The sequence below is a fragment of the Amphibalanus amphitrite genome, unplaced genomic scaffold (genome assembly GCF_019059575.1).
Source record: "Amphibalanus amphitrite isolate SeventyFive unplaced genomic scaffold, NRLGWU_Aamphi_draft 000144F_arrow, whole genome shotgun sequence".
Classification (NCBI taxonomy): Eukaryota; Metazoa; Arthropoda; class Thecostraca; order Balanomorpha; family Balanidae; genus Amphibalanus; species Amphibalanus amphitrite.
In genome coordinates, this window is record NW_024881639.1 from 816,379 (window position 1) to 836,258 (window position 19,880).

The window sequence follows — 19,880 nt, forward strand, 5'->3', positions numbered from 1 at the left end:
TGCAACGGTTTCGGATACCGGAGGGGTGTGTGCCATCATCCGCTCGCGCTGGTACGCTGCCGGTGGACTGCAGGCATGCAGGGGGCGCCACTTTGGTCTGCGGGCTCTACCGGCCTGACACCTAGCCCCGTAGCGGCCCTTGTTGTCTGCGACCCTGGAGATCCTCGAGCAACGTGCGCCCGGGCGGGATGCGGAAAGCAGCCAAGCTCCCAAGTTCTTGCTAGTATGGCAATGACATTTGGTGGCAGGTCACGGAGCAAGAGCAGGATTTATCACACCCTCCGCAAGCTAATCAGACCGAGCGGTCGAATCGAACATTATTATCCTGGAGGATGAACTGGATCCACACAGCTCCTCCCGCGCCGCACCGCCCGCATTGTCGTCAGGCTGCTCCAACTTAAAACATGGTTTTAATTTCAGGTCACAACCGTTCTCTCTACCGCTATCGTTCGACTTTCTCTCGGTGGAACAAATCATTGACAAATTATGATTACGTACGACTCAGTTCACGGCAAGCTAAACTTCGTTCTATTCGTTCTATTCTCTTTTGTAATTTTACTCGGGAATTAGAAACTTTGGGTGAATTGATTTGGTCGGTTGCAAAACTATAAATTTTATATTGACGTCATCAATAATATTCACTATCTAGCGTTGATGAAGCATTGTTTTTGTGAAACTGAATATAATAAGATTAAAAAAAGGGTTGTTGTCATTTTCATTGCAAAATAATCGCAAAATTGACATTTTTTGTTGCTGGCAAACAGTGCTTCACAATAAATACCTGTGCGTCATTGGTCAACTAAAGGATTTCTGTGACGTCATTATTATTACCATCGTAAGGTACTTTTTTAAATAGTTTGCGAAGGGAAATTGGCGCGCTTGTGGCAAGTAATTTTCGTAATTTTAGCGATTCAGTCTCTCAGTGACGCTTCAGAAGTCAAGGGTGTAGGTGCTCGATTGGAGCTCATCTGCTCATTCATAAAAGCCACGATGTCTGTCACTCAGGTTCAGTCAACGGTAAGAAGCTTTCAGCTTTTTTGCAGAGTATGACCAGTTTTTGTTGAGAAGCCATGCCAGGTCAGCCAGGCTGAACATCTCGACTTGTATGTTCAGAACAATTCTAGCCCTAGGACACTACAACTAGTGGGGCGACAAGCAGATATTCTTTTCAGATATAAAGAGAGGCAACACAGAATGGCAGTTAATTTGTTGAAAATATGATTATGCATACATGTCTGAAAATGCAGATGCTAAATATTCTCATCTTGATCTGCTTCCACAGGATGAATTCAAGAACAAGTTGAAAGAGGCTGGCAACAAGCTGGTGGTGGTGGACTTTTATGCCACATGGTGCGGCCCCTGCAGGCAGATTGCTCCCAAAATTCAGGTGAGTTGGTCCTTAATATTGGTAGCTGTGGGCACCAGCCAATTATTTTGCAATTGTGGTGAAATCCTTTTGTACCCTAATCTCAAAATTGAATAAAAACCAGTATTAGTAAGCCTGGCATCTCAGGAAGATGCCAGCTTGGGACGACGGAGATATATAGACCAAAAACAAACCTAACGTGACCTGACCTAACCTTACCTACAACCTACAAACCTACAACCCACAAACCTACAACCTACAAACCTACAACCTACAAACCTACAACCTACCCTACAAACCTACAACCTACCCTACAAACCTACAACCTACCCTACAAACCTACAACCTACCCTACACACCTGCAACCTACAATGGTATCTGGCATCTTCCTGGGATGCCAGGCTTACTTATACCTAAAAACCACACCATATTGTCCCAAACATATTAGAAAATTGTTCATAAAATCATTTAATGTAAAAAAAAATCAGATACACTACAAGCAGAAGTAACAAAACAAAATCTAACCTGACTTACCTTACCTAATGTAAAGATTACACTTAGTCATTAGTGAAATCTTCCAGTTTGCTGTTAACCCTATTCCTGGCGGGGGGGGGGGGGCCTCAGGAGCCCCCCCCCCCCTGAGGTTTTTTGGTTATTTCTCCCAAACGCGTTGAGCTAGGAAGCTCAAATTTTCTGACTTTTCCTAAAAGGCTTCTACGCAACATGTCTGAAAATTTTGAGTTGATCTGACCTCAGGTCAGGTCACCAGAGGCGGTTTGGTGACCCTACCTCAGAAAAGTTTGCAATCACGCCAGAGCTAGAGTTTTTGACCGATCAATTTCTTCTCTTCAGGGTTTAGTAAGGGTACCAGTATGTGCAATTTGTATATCTCGGAATTTTGATATCGGTGACCTAAGGTCAGGTCAATTTTGCGACCTCCCCATTATAAGTCAATGGGGGAAAAATCAACTCCCTGTTTTTACCACTAAAACGGGTCGGAATGGCCCCATATACCATACATGACTTCAAATACGATCAACCTTCACTACCTTGAGGTCTGTTTTGCTGTTGGGCAGCTGTGAGGTCATGTGACGTCATCAAAGGTCACCAAAGGTTTTTGGCCAATAACTCCGTACAGGAACAAGATACAGACGCGTGGATGGTCTCATTGTGTTCAGCTCGTCAAGACGCATCGAATGATATACATGATGACCTCGAGGTCACGTGACCTGAGGTCAACCTTTGACCTTGACCTTTCGAGGTCAACATATATATCATTCGATGCGGATTGACGAGAGGATCACGATGATGCCCTTAGTTTGTTCCTATCTTGACTAATTCGAAAGTTATTGGAGAAAAACTCTCTCCATATCTAGCGCCGCCATTTTGACTTTTTCGACCCCTGTGACGTCATCTTTGACCTGACCTGAAAATGACCTTTGTAAAAATTGTAGATCTTGGCCATGCGTATCCGATGCCGTTTACCGCTTGTCGCTATCTTGCTTCGTTCTCGAGATCTCAGGGGGGGGGGGGGGCCGAATCGGCCCCCCCCCGCCAGTTTCTTGTCCCGGCGGAGCCCGCCAGGAATAGGGTTAAGGCTATGGTTGTATTCAATGAATTACAAGGGTTTTGTGAAATATGCCTTACAGGGTGTCTCAAAAGTTCGTTCACAGGTACCAGCCATGCTTTTTTGTCAATAATTCTGAATCAACAAGAAATTAACAGTCGAAATTTTGCATGGGCATTGGTGACAACCTTCCTCAAGCAGTCTCATTGTTTTCAAGTTCATTCGACCCTTCATGAGCTCACAAAAAGGGTTCACCTCTGACCATGGGTCAGGCACGAAAATGTAGGTTGCAAAGTCGGGTATGTTGTGAAACTCTCTGTTTCAGGAGTAATGGGAGTGGTTAAGTCGGAAATGACACATGGCTAAGTGTCGGCGAGGATGAGTGCAACATGATGATCATCTCATAAAAACGGTGGCTAAAATTTTCGAAGGACGAAACCATGCGAGACTAACGGCGTTTTGAACGACCCTCGCACGACAGCAGACTCGTGTTCCGGAAAGCAGCTGAAAATGCGGTCATAACTATTGAAAACTGGCAAGAAGGTCACAGACAGAGGTTACCCATTTTCAAAAAGTGCAGGTAATCGTAAAATAAAGACAAATTATAATTTAAAATTGTTTATAATATCTATAACGCTAATTTTTGGGGACAATAACACAAAAATCGTCAATGCCAAGGACACCTGACCCTCCAAAAGTGTCAGTTATTGTAAAATTTTATCTAACGAAGTTTCAAGAGGCAGATCTGCAGCGAATAATTTTCTTTTAAACACAAAATCCCGATAAAACCACACGATGGACAGGTTTGGGCCGTTTACAAAGCAGAACATCTCCCGAGGAAAACACTCCGCAACCGAGCGAAGGTCTTGGCATGGGGAATGACGAGCGCTTGGAATTTGCAAAATTTGCACAATGTGTCTGAGAAACAGACGTCCGACACATTCTGCTACCATATGATGCGAAAAATTTACTCCTGGTACTTCCCGTTTGTTCAGGACTGGGGTCGTTTTGAAAAGGAAAATGGCGCTTGGGATGTCGGCGCCAGTCATTCATGAAGGAGTTAGCGCCAGAGAATGCCTACAAAATACTCAAGAATGGTGTCGATGCAAGCTGTCGGCTTTCAGGGAAAATCAGATGTTGCCGGGGAGCTAGTCAAAACTAAATCCGACGCAGAAACTGCAGGGGATTCCCCTGCAAGAGCTTGAAAGCTGGTAACCTTTTATCAGCCTCCGGCAGCTGACGGAGCAACAAAAATCGGTATGGGCAAATATTTTTGGAGATACAGCAAAGGGGTTGGTTTCCAACCTTCTTAATCAGTTGTCAAAGCATGCATATTTGTCTAGTGTACACACAGACACCAAAACCTTATACTTTTGGCCGGTTCTTACGAGTATATGCTTTATTGGCATGGGAAATGTGTGAACGAACTTTTGAGACACCCTGTATGAGTGTAAAATTTACCTTTATTTTCAGCTATTCACATTAACATTTACAATAGCAAAATTAAAAGTACCACTGCAAACTTTCTTATTTCACCATGTGTGCTGTCCAGTAGGTGATAAGTAACATATGGATGAGGTATGGATAATTAATGGTGCTGATGTTAGCCAAATGAGAATACCAGTCAAATGTTCTTGATCCATGATCATATCAATAACGGTTTGAGGCCAGTTCAGCTATTTCACATTTGGACAATGCATTCGCTGACAGATGTTAAGTCATCACTTTTGTTTAGTTTTGGAATGAGACAATTTTATTACATATTTGATTAAAATTATATCAAAGGCCGGGCTGTGGAATCTGAGTCGGATTCGGAGTCGATCGGAGTCGGCAGTTCTGCCCGGTGTCGAAGTCTGAGTCGGAATTCACATTACATGGCTCAAAGTCGTGGACAGCTTCTTTTTTTTTGTGAGAAAATATTACGTTTGATCAAGCCTTTGAAAACAGATTTTGCCGAATCTAGGGCCTGCTAAGCCCTTACTGCCATTTTGGACGAGCGTTTTGAGCTTGAAAAGCAGAATACTGCGGCTGCCCGGGAACCTGCTTTTACTTTACCGTTTGTTGTAAAGAAGGTACAATTGCAATGTAAGGCGTTGTAACGCCGAAGGAGAATGTTTCAGGCAAGATAAACAGTATCCGACGTGAGCTTAACAGTCATAATGTAAAGCCGGAATCGGTGAGGGATGTACGGAGTCGGTGTCGGAGTCGATAGTCCGCAGCTCAGCTGTCATCGGAAGACGCTCAGGGCCTTTGATTCTCGCAGCCGGAATGGCTTCCTAAATTGCGCCTTTTCAATGATGCATAATGCAGTCCATAAACTGGCCAACTGCCTTTGGGACATCCATTGTGGATAATCATTGATGAACACTAAGCGAAACATGTCCAAATTTATGTGACCGGGCAGCGGCAATATTGCGCCGGGAGTTTCTTGATAGCGTCACAGCACGGTCGATTTATCGCCTCCGCCGGTATGGGCTGGCCCGGCCTGTGACCCACCGAAGCCGCAGTCTCGTTCGTCACCCAGCCGCTGTCTGCGCGGACACCGGTCCCACCCAGCCGGTCTCTCGAACCGCACCGCGCCGCTGTCCTGTCCGCGCGGACACCGGTCCCACCCAGCCGGCACCCTGTCCGCGCGGACACCGGTCCCACCCAGCCGCCGCGCTGTCCCCGCGGACACCGGTCCCACCCAGCCGGTCTCTCGAACCGCACCGCGCCGCTGTCCTGTCCGCGCGGACACCGGTCCCACCCAGCCGCCGCGCTGTCCCCGCGGACACCGGCCCCACCCAGCCGTTCTCCGCCGTCACCCGCTTCCGTCGTCCACAGCCCGTCCGCCCGTCCGCCCGCCGGCTGATTGTTTGCCTGCCGTCGGCCAATGATGTCCGCCAGCGCGATAGTCAGCGACTGTGTCCAGCGGCGGACGTCTGCGGCCTAGAAAAGTGCAGTCCAAGGCCCTATATGTGCATTGTGCAGTCTGCGTGCGGAACAGTGGAGACATGCCTCGTGAGATGGTATAGCTGACCATCCAGGCTTATTGAGCGGCTGTTACAGCTGTGCGCAACTGCCATCAGCTGGCGCTGGATGTTTGTCTGCAGCTGTTGATGGAGGCCGTCCGCGGGCCAACGATAACGGTGAATCGGCGTCTCTGCGGGATAGGCATAACTGGCTGAGCACCGCCGTCATTCGAGATCGTTGTTGTAGTTTAATTTTTAGTTTAATTTTCAGTAGCTTGGTGTCTCATCTAGCATATGATTTGATTAACGTTTTGGTAATGCCCATTTTGTACAAAGTCCTCACCAATTATAGAGTGGTTTTGCGTTGGAAGGGATCTCTATTCGTTTTGCACATTTGCTGGTCTTTATTTATGTTTGTCAGCGGGCGCTGTGTGCGGGCGCTGGCGTTTTGTGGAGGCCCGCGGTACGGTACCGGGGCCACACCGGGACACATCAGGGATCGGCCAGCCAGATACGGAGGTGACGGCCAGCACGGGTCGGCCGTGGCCACCTGTCCGGGCGACCGTATCGATCCGCCCGTCCCGGCCCGGCCCGTGTGTGCGCCGCCCGCGGCCTGTCACCGCCCGCCCGCCTGCGTCCGTTCATGTTTGATGCGATGTGTACGCACTTACGGCTCTACGTGTTTTAGTCACGCAAAAAGGAAATAGGTACAAGCATGCCATCCGCAGGTGAATTATATCGTTGTCTGGGCTCCGGATAAACACGATATTTCACTTCGCCGAAAAAAGCGTAACAGTTGTGCAAAGCCTTTGAGATTTGGCCTAAACTGTGAGGATGTGCAGCTAACCCGCTCTGTACCGAAAATAGGGAAGGGTATCGAAGGACGTGTGTGTACGTACTTCTTGCTGCTAACTGGCTGGACCCGGGCGCAGTGGTGCCCCGGCGGTGCCTCAGCTCGCCGCTCTGTGCCACCACCGTCTCACCGTCGCCCTCGTCACGTGGTCGGACTGACTGCCGGCCGGCGAGCACCCTCGGAATGTGACCCAGATCGCACCCCTGGGTCGCTGCCGGCGCGCCGAACCCAGCCGAGAAAATGGCACGACCGGAGCTCGCGACGCGGACGCCGCGCCCGCGGGCGACACGTGCCCGGCGCTGCTGCGCTCGAACAGCAGCTCAGAGACGGGCCTTGATGCCGGTCTGTTTTCTTCGTTGATTTTTCTTCAATATGTTGTAGGGGCTGATGCGGAAGCGATCAACGCCTGCCTCTGAACAGCGACCCAGTCTACTCGTAGTCGGTCGCTTTCTCTTCCTTTCACTCTCTATTTCTTTACCCTTGTCTTACGTGTCTCGTCATGGGTTTCACCTCTTTTACGTTCATGAGTCAAGTCTCTTTACCAATTCTGTCTGCGTTGGCGACGTCACCGGAAGGCGCGTGATAGTCATGCTGCTGTCACTGACTAAAAATAGCTTTAGGAGTTGGCTTGTGCAAAAATTCCCGGCCTTCTTCTCTACGGCATGCAGAGAAGTGTCATACCGTGTTTTCCGTGCCACCCACCCGCCGCCCGTGCGCGAACCGTGCGACCCGGCTGCGGCCCGTGTCCCCAGCTCTGTCCGGCGCCATCTGACCAGTCTGATTACTGGGCGGCTCGACCGACGGCGTCACGGCACGTCGCTGCACTGGCGGGGGTACGTCAGTCCACTGCAGAGGTCAGGTCTCCCCGAGGCACGGAGTGAGAGAAGACCCGTGGACAAAGCAGACAGATACCGCTGCCCAGACAGAACCTGAGGACAAAGCAGACAGATACCGCTGCCCAGACAGAACCCGCGGACAAAACAGACAGATACCGCTGCCCAGACAAAAACCGGCAGCACGGACGAACCCGCTGCCCAGACAGGCAGATCCTCGCTTCCCACTTCCCAGACAGTAGAACCCGCTGCCTCGACAGCGGAACTCGCGGTCCAAACAGACAGAGCCCGCGGTCCGGCAGCCGCTTTTGTAGACGGCCGGGTGGCGTGCACGGCTCACAGTGCTTGGTTTATGCACGGGTCACACCTGTGGTGCACGTTTGTGCGCTTTTGTGGTGCACGTTTGTGGTTGGTCGCCACCGGGCTCCGTCCTGCCTCTATGTCTGGCCTCCCTAGTCTCGCACAGAATAGGGTGAGTGGTGAGTGGTGACATACCCAAACAATTTCCGGAGTTGTATTCGTGGCAAAGGTTTTGCATGATCTTCAATATCTCGACAATATTTTTTATGCCACATCGTAACAAATTCAGTTAGATACTGACTTTTTAGTTTTCTTTTTTGCATTTATGCATTTGTTTTCAATGTCTGATCCTTCGGTATGGGCATGGCGAGTAACTGTATAGGAACGCTCAAACTGTCCGCTGCTGTATCAAGAAATGCCTGTGGGATTTCGGACGGCTAGCCGCGAGCTTCCAAGTCGGTTTGTTCTGCTCGACACGATTCGCTGGGTTTTGGACGGCGGTCGTCGCCGGCGAGTCGGCTGTGACATTTTGGCCACTGTCACCAGGGTGATCCAGCTCTGAACCGCTTCTGAAATGGGGTGTTTGGATTTATCTAAGGGTCATCGTGAACTGTTTGTCATTACATGGTGCTCTGATGCACCGCCAGGGTATGTCAAGAATGTGCAACGAGCCGGTAACTTGGTTACAACCGTTATGCATCGTTAATATAAGCATTTTGGTATTAAAATGGATTTAAAAACGCGCCGAAAAAGAGAAAACCATTACTGAAAAAACGAACCATGTGCATAAACTTGGCCCGGGCGGCCAAGGCCAATGACTTTTCTGTTGTGCCAACACGCATTTAACCGCGACGAATCAGGTCGCTGGTGCTTTGTCAGTGATAAATCAGCGTCAGTGCTTTGGCGCCAACACGCGTCTTACCCTGGCGAATTAGGTGACTTAATCAGCACATCTCTGATGAGCTGAGGGTCAGGTGGGAATCCCCCTCTGTCAGGCAGGCTGGATACCAGTCATCACTCATCACGGCTGTTGGGTCACCTCCGTGGGCCTCACAACACTGATCACTTGTGCCCGCTGCTCAGCATAATGAAAAAAGTCCTGAATGCCCTTGTACAGGGTGGAAAGTAATTACGCGAACATGTATTTTCTTACAATTTCGCCTGTCAGTGGAGATTTTGCATGAGCGCGGGCTGTTATGGAACATGACTGGTCGTGTTTGTTGTCGCCTCATCTAACAAAAGTGACCTTACTTTGAAAAATGACTTGGAAGGTCTACAACACCTCTCGGCTTCGAGTGGTGCTGACGCCATACGCTGCTCAAGACCAAAATGGGCAAAGAGATCAATTTGAAGTTGCCAGGGAAAGCGTTTGTGATTATTTTGGCTGGATTGGTGCGGAAGGGACTCGGAACGGTCTCGGCACCAGCATAACTCAATTACACGTTTGGTTGAAGCATAATAAAACTTAAGAGGACTTAAAAAGCAAAGCCGTTGGCGGCAGTAAAACCTCGGCGAATTCAGGCGCCGAATGGGTGGTCACCATTTCCGCGACCAAACGACAACAGTCGACCCGAAAACAGGCGAAATGGTTTACTTTGGCCGGGTACCCCATCTAAGATATCACGATTCATACATAAATCCGTGAAAATTCGAAAATCAAGTCGTACAAACAATCGAGATGGCCAAAATTCATAAATTAACAGCAGGATTGTCAATTTAAGTTTTCTTAAGACCGCCAAACCTGAACAGAGGAGGACAGGCAGCTGGCTTTGTGGTTGGGTGAGACATCTTCGAAGCTATTTCATCCGTCAAACCTGCAGAACAACGCGTTGGGGGCTGCTGATGCGTCCGACGTCCCGCCCGTCCCAACCTTCAAACATCCGGCAAAGGAACACACATCAGCGTGTTATGAGCGCCCGGATGGTGTCAGAATTGCATGTAGTGACCAACAAGGCCACAAAAAATAAAGTATACAACTGGTGGAACATCCTTCCAGACGAGTCTCTTTATCTAATCCATCAATGCACCAAAAGGGGCAAAATGATTGAGCGCACTTTTGTGCCCGACGCAAAGAAACTCTTCTTCATGATTGATGAAGTCCTTCCTCTCACGGCCAAAAAGACGCAAGACTGGTGCTTTGAGAACCCGTTCTTCTTCTGGGCATATAATAGTCAATCTGGGAATAGCCCAGACCTCAATTTGATCAAAAATATCCAGGCGACTCTTCAGGAGAGCGTCTAAGAGCTGCTAGTAGCCACTAACATCGATTGCCTCACCAGACACCTCCAGGAGGCGTGGACTAAGCTTTGGCCAACAGTGCTTGACATGCTCATGTCAATTATGCCTGAACGCCTTTGTCAGTGTATCGCACATAAATAGGAATATATGAAAAGATGAAATTTTCATGTCACCGCCGCTTTTTCCATTGCTATAAGACGAAAAAATATGTTCGCGTAATTACTTTCCACCCTGTAGTTTGGTCGAAATTTCGAATATTCGCCGCAAGACATGTATTCGGTATAGTTAAGTTTCATGCTTTCTCGACAATCCTAAAACAGAACAGGAAATAGTCCTCCCTTCATAGAGATAATGACGACCGCTCGTAGCTCTTGCCCTTGAAATACGAATCTTCGCATCAACATGCTCACAAACCGCAGGCCTAACTTCGGCAACTCCGTATTCTATGGCTCCTTACTCAGCGGCGGCGATTGCGTCGTAACGCAAAGTTTGCTGCTCGTCAGAGCCAAAGTTATGGTTGTTAGCAGTGAGGCGGCAATGCCGACTGAATGCTGTGCGTCATCTGCGGGTCGGCTGCCAGTGCTGCTCGATCCGGTCCCTGTTAGAAAAGCAGGGTGACTGAACATTGTGGACGTTCCTCGGGGCCGGCACGTAGCCGACTTGAGCTGACGGTAGCTGCCGTAACTGTCGGTAGCTGACGATGCACGTCAGCTGACACAGGATCGCGAGCATTCAGCATGGTGATCTGGTTACTTATCACCGCCGCTGTTTGACGTATGGAGAAAATATCCACTGGAAAAGAACTGGAACGGCCTATACAATTTCCGAGATGTTTTTTTTTCGACAATTGGATATAACTAACCGAGCCAGTATCCGTGAAGCGTTATTTCCTCATCGACATGTCTGCGCTATTTGGCGGCGTCCCACGGGCACGGGCGGACCGGTGTTGGCCTGTGTCCGTTGGTGTTGCTGTTATTCGTGCTATCTGCCGGGCGTCGGCGGACTTTCTGTCCAGGACGTCCGACCGGACACGGGATCATGGCTGACAGGCACTAGCCGCCACTGACAGACACTGGCTGTCATCGTTTGTCACAGTCACGGCCTGTCACTCACTGTCACACTCAGTCAGTGGTTGTCGATGGCTGTCGCTGTTCGGCACTGTCACGAACCATCAACTGTCACCGACATCTGTCATAAACTGCAGTTGCCACTGTCACCGGATATGTCAGTACTGTCGGTCAGTCAAGTTTCAGGACAACCCTGTATGTATAATGTATGTAAAATCTGCCTCAGCCACCGTGACACTACTGACATCGCTGACAGACGTCTGCTGTCTGCCAGGGAACTTTCAGGACAACCCTGTATAAGTGTATAATGTATATGGATGATGTAGGTACGGCCCTCCAGGTATTAAGTGGTTGGTAGCCAACATCACAATAATCGAACTGCGTTGATGAATACGTCTAATGGCTGTTGACAACCACTGCCGAAATGTGTGCACGAGCTCTCTTCTCATTTGTATTGAGTCATTTTACAGGAGTGTCTCCGTCATTTAAAGTTATTACACCTAAAGCACATAGGCTAACCAACCACTCTTTTGCTGGAGGGCCATACCTATTCCAAAGTCTGCCATGGCCATTGGCCAGTGCGACACTACTGACATATCGCGGACAGACATCGCGGACATCGACACCAGCGACGGACGTCCTTCACAAAACGTTCACCGCTGTAGCCTGTATGCATGAACAGTTGAACACGGTGTGCACAGCACACTGCACAATGCACTTGCATATTGAACTGCAATGGTGATACCGCGGATAGACTTGCCTTGACGTACAATATCTGTATACTATGCTACGCCGCTACGGCTTTCAAGCACTTTGTGTACGGTTCCAATGTCCGTATATTGTGTAAATTGACTCTAAGAGGCAGACTAGAGGGTGATCGGGAGAATACATATTTTGTTTGCTACCTTTGAGCCTTTGAGGTGTTTTATTCACACCTCGCACAACAAACATACGATTGTCTAAATTAATGTTTTACCGATTGACCTGAACGTGCTACGAATTACCAGAGCTACTAAACGCCGAAGGTCGCCATTATAATGCGCTTCGGTTTTCGGATAAAGCTTCTAATAAATTCTACATAGAGCTGCCTGCGTATTGACGTAGAACGGGGATGGATACCGTAACTGATTTTCTAGCTACTTGTTATATATTTCTTCCTCCGATCCGATGATCATGATCATGATCATGCAGTTTGGTACAAAAACTTTGAGTTGAGCCAACTTTTTGTGGTACAACATTAGATGAACCACGATGAACGTATGAAAAGTTCAGCCGTTTTTCTGTAAACCAGTACCGTTTGCCTGTGAGGCTGTGACCATATGGGAAGAGAAGTGGTGGGAGTTTATTTGGGTACTGAGGGCCGATGACTGGGAAAAAACAGGCTGGGGGCTGCGGTCTGGCACATCGCTCTCCTCTGGCAGCTCTGCGCCGCCCTTTCCTATGGCTGCCACAGTTCGGCTATAAAGTGCGCCGCACACTGGATAATTGGTCGGCGCGTCTGGCGCACACTACTCAGTACTCACTGCTCAGCCCACGGTGACTCACCGCGACCCGGGCAGGGGCGTGGTGACCCCGTCTGGCCCCCGCCTAGACACTGGGTGACTCACTGGGCGGGCAGTGACAGGCGTGGGACCGGAGTCGCGTGGCCGCGCACTGCTGCCGTCGGTCCCCCGAAAGGGCCTCATGTTGATGAGCCGCCGGCCGTAGCGACCTATGACTGTCGCCGGGGATGATGGGCCTCCGGCCGTCAACGACCGATGACCGTGTCGCCGGGTGGAAACAGTCTTCGGTCTCAGAAAACGGCGTCGCGCTCGCGCCGCTGGCCGCTGCAGCACGATTTATGAACTGCCGAGCGCAGGTCTGGTCTCGGGGCACGCTGACAAAGTCTCTACTAAACAGCCGGGTCAGACCGTGCAGTGAGCAGCTCTGGCCTCGCTGACAGACTGAAGCGCGAGACGTAGGGGCGTGATGATAGGACCCCGGACATAGCACGGGTCGGTCTGACGACCGGTCACTACATAACATGGATCGAGCCGCGACCTGGCGAGCGGGCTACCAAAAATAGGCAGTGGGCCGTGGGCGTCTTAGCATGTGGATCGTGCCACCAAACCATCTTGGATTGGGGGCTGGAGTCGCGGCTGAGCTGCTTTACATTGTGACTATCAGATCGGCAATGCTACCGGGGTGCAGAGAGGCCGGGCCGGCATTACCAAAGGTCGATCCGCATTCTGTTCCGAAAGGTCACCAACACCACCACTGATGGACTCGCCTGTCACTGCCGGTGATAAATGGGCTGGAATGAAAGGGCTTTTCGCTGATATTAGCACCTTACATTCCGTGTGTTTGGATAATTATCGGAGCAAAGCCCATCGTTTATCCTCACCTTTTGCATTGAGTCTGTTTATGTACTGATATAATATGATGATCGAGTGAATTACCATTCAGAGGACTGACGGGTAGGGTTAAAGGCGTAGGAAAACCATGAAACTTTCCTATGCTTTTATTAGATTGTATGATAATTGATAAGCGACATGGCTTTTATAAGCTGGCTAATTCAAAGCATTCGGTGCAATTATTTTGTCGATAATGGGTACCTGCCTTCTATTATTCGCTGACTTTTTTTGGTGAAGGGAAGCCATCTCGGCGTTGATTCGTGTGGTTTCGACCCTAATTATCCTAAGTGCTTCCATTTTTGGTTTGGGTTTTGTATAGACTTCATTATTGGTCCATAAGGATCAAATAACAGAAGTGGCTGTTTCTGATTTGAGTGAGGGAGTCTCCAGTGGTGCCTTCATCTTTTCACAGCTCACCGCTTCGGCGTGCTGTGACTATCATAGTGATTGGTGATTTTCTTTCTTTGCTTTGTGCCATCTGTTATCCCTTCTCGATCCACAGTATCAGACGGTTTTTGTCTCTGCCGGCCGTCCTATTCCGTTGCGCCTATACCTATTGGACGCTGGGTTCAATGACTCCCCGAAATAGCGAGGTCCGCCATGAGCTCTGCACTCATGCAGCGCTCACGTACCGGTGTGCTAGCTGTCAGTCTTTTGGGACTGCTTTGTGGTCCGCTGTCCAGTCATGGTGCGCGGACGAGCGATAGCCGCGCTGTGGGGTACTCGGGGGCGCCGCACCGGACTCGATGTGCCCGTCATCCGCGGTGACCGGCGCCACCCCGCTGCCCTCGCCGCCGCTCGATCTGATGACCCCGGATAAGATTGGTGCCGATACGCGGGGGCCGATCAGCGAGATGTGGTGGCTGTCGAGTGTCGATCGACTGGACAGTGACGACAGATGAATAGACGACTCCCCTTCCCGAATGCGTTCTTGCCTCCGCACAATGAGCTCTTGTGAGTTGTGAAGGAACAAGTCTTAATCGTCCACGGAATGGCTGAGACAGACGTCAGTCTAGTCCGTCAGCGCAGGGGCCTTGTATTTGGTCCACCAGTCCAGTGCTCCTGATGGACCTGCACAAGATTTTGCCGTCGCTCTCTGCAGCGCGCATGCCTTCGGCCTGACACGGCTCTTCTGTGCGGTGCGGGCCGTATGATTCATTACGGGGTTCTCTGAAACAGGTGTGACTCATCCCCGCAGCCGTCAGTGCCAGGCCGCATTTTCCGGCGATGGGGAATAAAGCGCTTTTCACACCGCGATAATATCCCGGGGAAGTACTATGCTAATCAGAAATGACGAATGCTCCAGGCCCGGTTCCGGGCCCTGCTCAACAGCATCCCGAGTTGTTTGCTGTTGCATGACGCTGTCAACGACCATGACCAAGACAGACAATGTCTGTTGAGGTAGGCCGTGTCCTGCCGCGTGGCTTATTTATGTTCCGTGCACGCGGACAGGCCGGCCCTGCGCGGCAGTCCGGCCAGCCGGGGCGGCCCGCGCTGCAAAGTACTGGACCACTCACCCTGCCAGCAGTCGGCGGCGAGCGGGCCTGACCCGTCCACACGCCGCCGCTGCCGGGGGTGACGTCACGCAGCCGCCGAGATGACTCGGCAGTTTTACCGTCCGGCCGGACACGGTCGGCAGTGACCGGCGTGGTCCGATAGCCGCCACCGACCTGTCTGGGGGGCGCCACTCTTGAACAGCATCCCTATACGTGATGTTTGTGAAGTGCCACCGACTTAGCCCGCTGGGTATTCGTTACGTAACTGCCGAGTCATCCTCGGGCCGCGGCACATTTTACCATTGCGCGGCTGCCACATTTTGGCAACTGCGAATGTGAGGCGGCTGCCAAAAGTGCAGCTACACGATGACCTGGGCAGTCTATGTGCGAGGCTTGTTCTGCGCTCTTGTCCGAGTGCCGGGACTGCCGTGCTGTGGAGGGCCGAGAACTGGGCTGAACTCATGAATAGAGGTGGCAAAATGTGGACCCGAGGACCCGGTCCAAAGAACTAGTCTGGACCCATATGGGTCCAGACCGGTTTCTGTAAATTTTCTGACGGGTCCAACCGGGTCCTACCACAAACTAGACATCTTGCACACTGCACAGTATTGCAAAATATGAAGTGAATGTTTCTTTGCACACAGTAGCTCATGAGTATTCCCAGTGGGAAATAGGCTGTTATACATGATGCAACTAATGATACCTACAAGTAGTTTGTATTAATTGACTCTTGGGGAACGGGTCCAACTGGTTCCGATTCCAACTGAGACCGGGTCCGACTGGTTCCAGAAATGTCCAGCCGGGTCTGGTTCGAGTCTGGTTCCCAAAATTTTCATCTTTTGTCACCTCTACTCATGAAGTGCCGTGTGTGCCACAGTAACGCGTGGACTGACCGTGCGGTGTGCCGCAGTATCGCGTGGCCCGGCCGGGCGGGTGCAGCGGCGCGATCTGTGCGGCAGCTGCGGCGCGCCGTCTGACCTCCAGCGCTCCTCTGTCCGTCCGTCTGGTAGCAGGGCTGCCCCGTGTCGGCCCTCTGCCGCCCCCGGGCTGGGTTTACGGGGCACGGCGGGCGCCGGCGTGTCGGTCGCGGCGGAACCGCTGACCGATAGGGCTGTGTCCGTGGCCACACCGCCGCTGGGGCCTCGCTGGCCGGAACCACCGGCTATCCTGCTGGCCAAATGTTTGAATATGATACACTGCAAATGTCGAGGGTTGGGTTCGATTTGTCTCGCTGAATGATTGTAAGGGGCCCGCGCCGTGCAGCGCCGTCTCCGTCTCGCCATTTCCCGGCTCTCACTGGTCTGTTTACCGGCAGCACCCCGTCCGCTGGCTGTGCCGGGACGACCTTTGTGCCGCCGGCCGTCACTATCTTCTCTCCTTCCGACCGGACCCGCTTCCGCGCCGTCCGCCATTTCTGCGAGCGTCCGTCTTTTGTGTTCCAGTGTCGCTTGGCGTCCGCCATCCCTCATCTATCTATCTCTCCTCTTTTCTTCTGTCCGCTTTTCTCCGCATGTCTCCGTTTATCTGCCTCTTTTCTCACGGCTTTTCTCCTCTCTTCTCGGGTCCTCTGCTCTCCGCTGCTCTCCGTTTATCTGCTCCTCTCTCCTCTCCGCTCCTTTCTCCTCTCCCCTCTCCTCTCCGCTCCTCTTCTCTCCGGTCCTCTTCTCTCCTCTCCCGGCTAATATTTCCGCCCCTTCCCCCGCCGGATGCCAATGTTCAGCAGTGGTTATCCGACCCGACCACCCTCGTCGGCTATCGCTAGCTGCACGATACGGCCTTGATGCGTAGCAGAAGGGAAAGATCATCAGTCTTCCGTCAAGGTGTGCTTTTTTTAGGCAGACGGCGACCGCACCGCTACTTTGAATCATGCTCTTGAGCTTGAACGCCGGGAAAGGATTACTGGCGCCGGTGGGGGTTATCAGAGCGACTAAAAATAGACGGCTGGGACAGTCGCAATCGCGTCTTGTGTTGGCTGCGGCTGCAGCGGGGCGGAGCGGAAGAGCCGCGGCGTTTGGCCGCGTGCCGTCTGCTCGCTGGAGAACGTTGGCGCTGCAAGTGCGCGTGTATCTGAAAGAGCTGAAGCGATATGAAATAATTACGCAGTTTATTGTGTAAGGACAAATTTTGAAATAGCAATTCCAACTACAAATGGCTATTACATTGTTGCAAATTAATATGTGTCAAACAGGTGATAAAACGGTATATAGGCCCTTGGACAAAACCAACTGACGTTAGTTTGGTGTGGTGTGGCGGACCGCTTTTGACCCTGACCGCCTGTCTTTCATCATGACGACCGTCTGTTTCTGACGTGATATGGCTGACTGTGACTGACTGTGTGTGTCTGACTGTAACTGACTGTGTGTGACAGACTGTGACTGACTGTGTGTGTGTGACTGTGACGGAATGCGTGTGACAGACTGTGGCTGTCTGTGAGTTGTGACTGACTGTGACAGACTGTGACTGACTGTGGCTGACTATGGCTCTCCGGCAGGCGATGGCCAAGGAGCACACGGACGTGGTGTTTCTGACTGTGACTGACTGTGTGTGTCCGTCGGGCAGGCGATGGCCAAGGAGCACACGGACGTGGTGTTTCTACTGTGACTGACCGTGTGTGGCTCTCCGGCAGGCGATGGCCAAGGAGCACACGGACGTGGTGTTTCTGACTGTGACTGACCGTGTGTGGCTCTCCGGCAGGCGATGGCCAAGGAGCACACGGACGTGGTGTTTCTGACTGTGACTGACTGTGGCTCTCCGGCAGGCGATGGCCAAGGAGCACACGGACGTGGTGTCCCTGTCTGTGATAGACTGTGTGTGTTTGACTGTGACTGACCGTGTGTGGCTCTCCGTCAGACGATGGCCAAGGAGCACACGGACGTGGTGTTTCTGACTGTGATTGACCGTGTGTGGCTCTCCGGCAGGCGATGGCCAAGGAGCACACGGACGTGGTGTCCCTGTCTGTGATAGACTGTGTGTGCTTGACTGTGACTGACCGTGTGTGGCTCTCCGGCAGGCGATGGCCAAGGAGCACACGGACGTGGTGTTTCTGAAGGTGGACGTCGAGGAGCTGGACGACCTGGCGGCCGAGTACGAGATCAGCTGCATGCCCACCTTCGTCTTCATCAAACAGGGCGCCAAGGTGGGTCTGCCGGCCGGCTGGACGGACGGACGGAGGGACGGGTGGGCCCCGTACGGCTGCGGGTGAAGTCACTATGATTGGACACGGCTGGACAAACACCTGTGGCGGTGGTCAAACAGCGCGGGAAGTGTGCACTGCAGACGGACGCACGTCACTATCGGACGCGGCCGGCTGGCGGCGGGGCGGTGCAGTCTATTCTGTCCGTGCCGTTATGTCTATAGAGCAGTGGGTCCGTCCCGTCCTAATATCAGAGCGGGCCTGTCCCGTTCGTGCGGGCAGAGTGGGTCGATCCCTTCCGTACCCCCTGGCTTGTCTGTCCCGTCCTAATGTCAAAGCGGGCCTGTCCCGTTCGTGGGGGCAGAGCACGATTGTCCCGTCCCAATATCAGAGCGGGTCGATCCCGTTCATACTCCCCAGATCTGCGGGTATGTCCCGTCCATGCGTCCCCGTGTGGGTTCGTTTGGTCAGTACATGTCATGACGGTCCGTGGACAATCGGACATATTGAAAACGTGCATGTTCTGTACATGCGCGCATCAATCTGCTTTGCCCAATGCCCATTAGACAATCTCTTTCATGACTGGCGTCACGTGTGTTTGGTCACTGAGTGTGACCGGCCGTTCGCGGGCCGTGTTTCCGCGCAGGAACCGGCAGCCACTCGCTCCGGAACTGCTCGGTACACAGTGCTGGTCGCCCACGCGGCGGCGGTCAATAAGCGACCCGCTGACTGGCTGGTGGGCCGGGGTGTGATTGGGGCGGTCCATGGCTGGGCAGGGTGTGCCCGCTGACCGAGCCCGAACCTCTGAGAGGTAGTTCACCGTCAGCGAACAACACCGCGGCATCGCGGGACGGCATACAGACGTGCTCAGACGTCCCCCGCCGGCTGTCCGCCTCATCCGATCCTTTTTATTCGGTTTATCTCATAAATAAGCTGTGAATCTGTTGTGCAAATTCATTCTGATGAGCGTAGCGCTTTGTTGATGCAACCTATTTTGTGCAGAGTGGCTCTAGTGTCGCGTTGGTGCATTGGCACGTTTGAGGGCGCATTTTTGCTCTGCACAACCGGATGTAGTCCTGACCGTGGATCGTGTTCTGACCTCCAGAAGTAATTTGCATGTGCAAGCGTAGTGCTGTTGGTAGTAAGACGTGTTTTTCGCACCTTGGACGCCGTCACCCTCCCTTCACATTGCCTCTAGTCACCGCCTCGCCAAGGCAAACTAGCAAAGCTGACCGTTGCCTTTCTGCAGGTCACGAGCTTCTCGGGCGCCAACGCTGACAAGCTGCTGGAGCTGGTGACGCAGAACAAGTAGACGCCATCGGTGGCTCGGACCTCGGGCAATCACTCACCCCACAGGGCCGGGCGGCGGTGGTGACTGCCGCGACACCTATTCTGGTGTGAGCGGTGGCGCAGCGCCACCTGCCGCCCGGGGTGGCCAACATTCCAGCTGCCCGTCATTCGCCTCACCTCGCGTCGCCGCGGGCGGCCAGCCCGGCGACCGAGGAGCATTCAAGTGTGCTTCGTTGTTGCGCCTTATCCAGTACTTGCACACTTCTGTTATCGACGAGTCTCTCTGTAATGCGTGTCATGTTGCGACTGGACACCGGTAAGTTAATACAATCAGGTTGGCGTTTTCGGACTTTTTTCCTGGTTGCCTTCTTGGCCAATTATTGATGAAATTAA

The 19,880-nt window shown here is 52.0% G+C and overlaps 1 protein-coding gene across 1 annotated transcript; it reads left to right on the forward strand.

Annotated features, from left to right (window-relative positions):
* Positions 1-884: 884 nt before the first annotated feature.
* LOC122382660 (thioredoxin-like) lies at positions 885-19,831 on the forward strand. Its single transcript, XM_043368298.1, has 4 exons — positions 885-1,017; positions 1,283-1,387; positions 18,075-18,200; positions 19,447-19,831. Exons 1-4 carry the CDS (start codon positions 991-993, stop codon positions 19,507-19,509), a joined length of 321 nt encoding a protein of 106 aa, XP_043224233.1. The 5' UTR covers positions 885-990; the 3' UTR covers positions 19,510-19,831.
* The last annotated feature ends 49 nt before the right edge of the window (positions 19,832-19,880 follow it).

Coding starts and splice junctions, on each gene's coding strand:
- LOC122382660 (XM_043368298.1), top strand. CDS start 991: ATGTCTGTCACTCAGGTTCAGTCAACG. Junction 1,388..18,074: donor AGATTGCTCCCAAAATTCAG/GTGAGTTGGTCC, acceptor GCTCTCCGGCAG/GCGATGGCCAAGGAGCACAC. Junction 18,201..19,446: donor TCATCAAACAGGGCGCCAAG/GTGGGTCTGCCG, acceptor GCCTTTCTGCAG/GTCACGAGCTTCTCGGGCGC.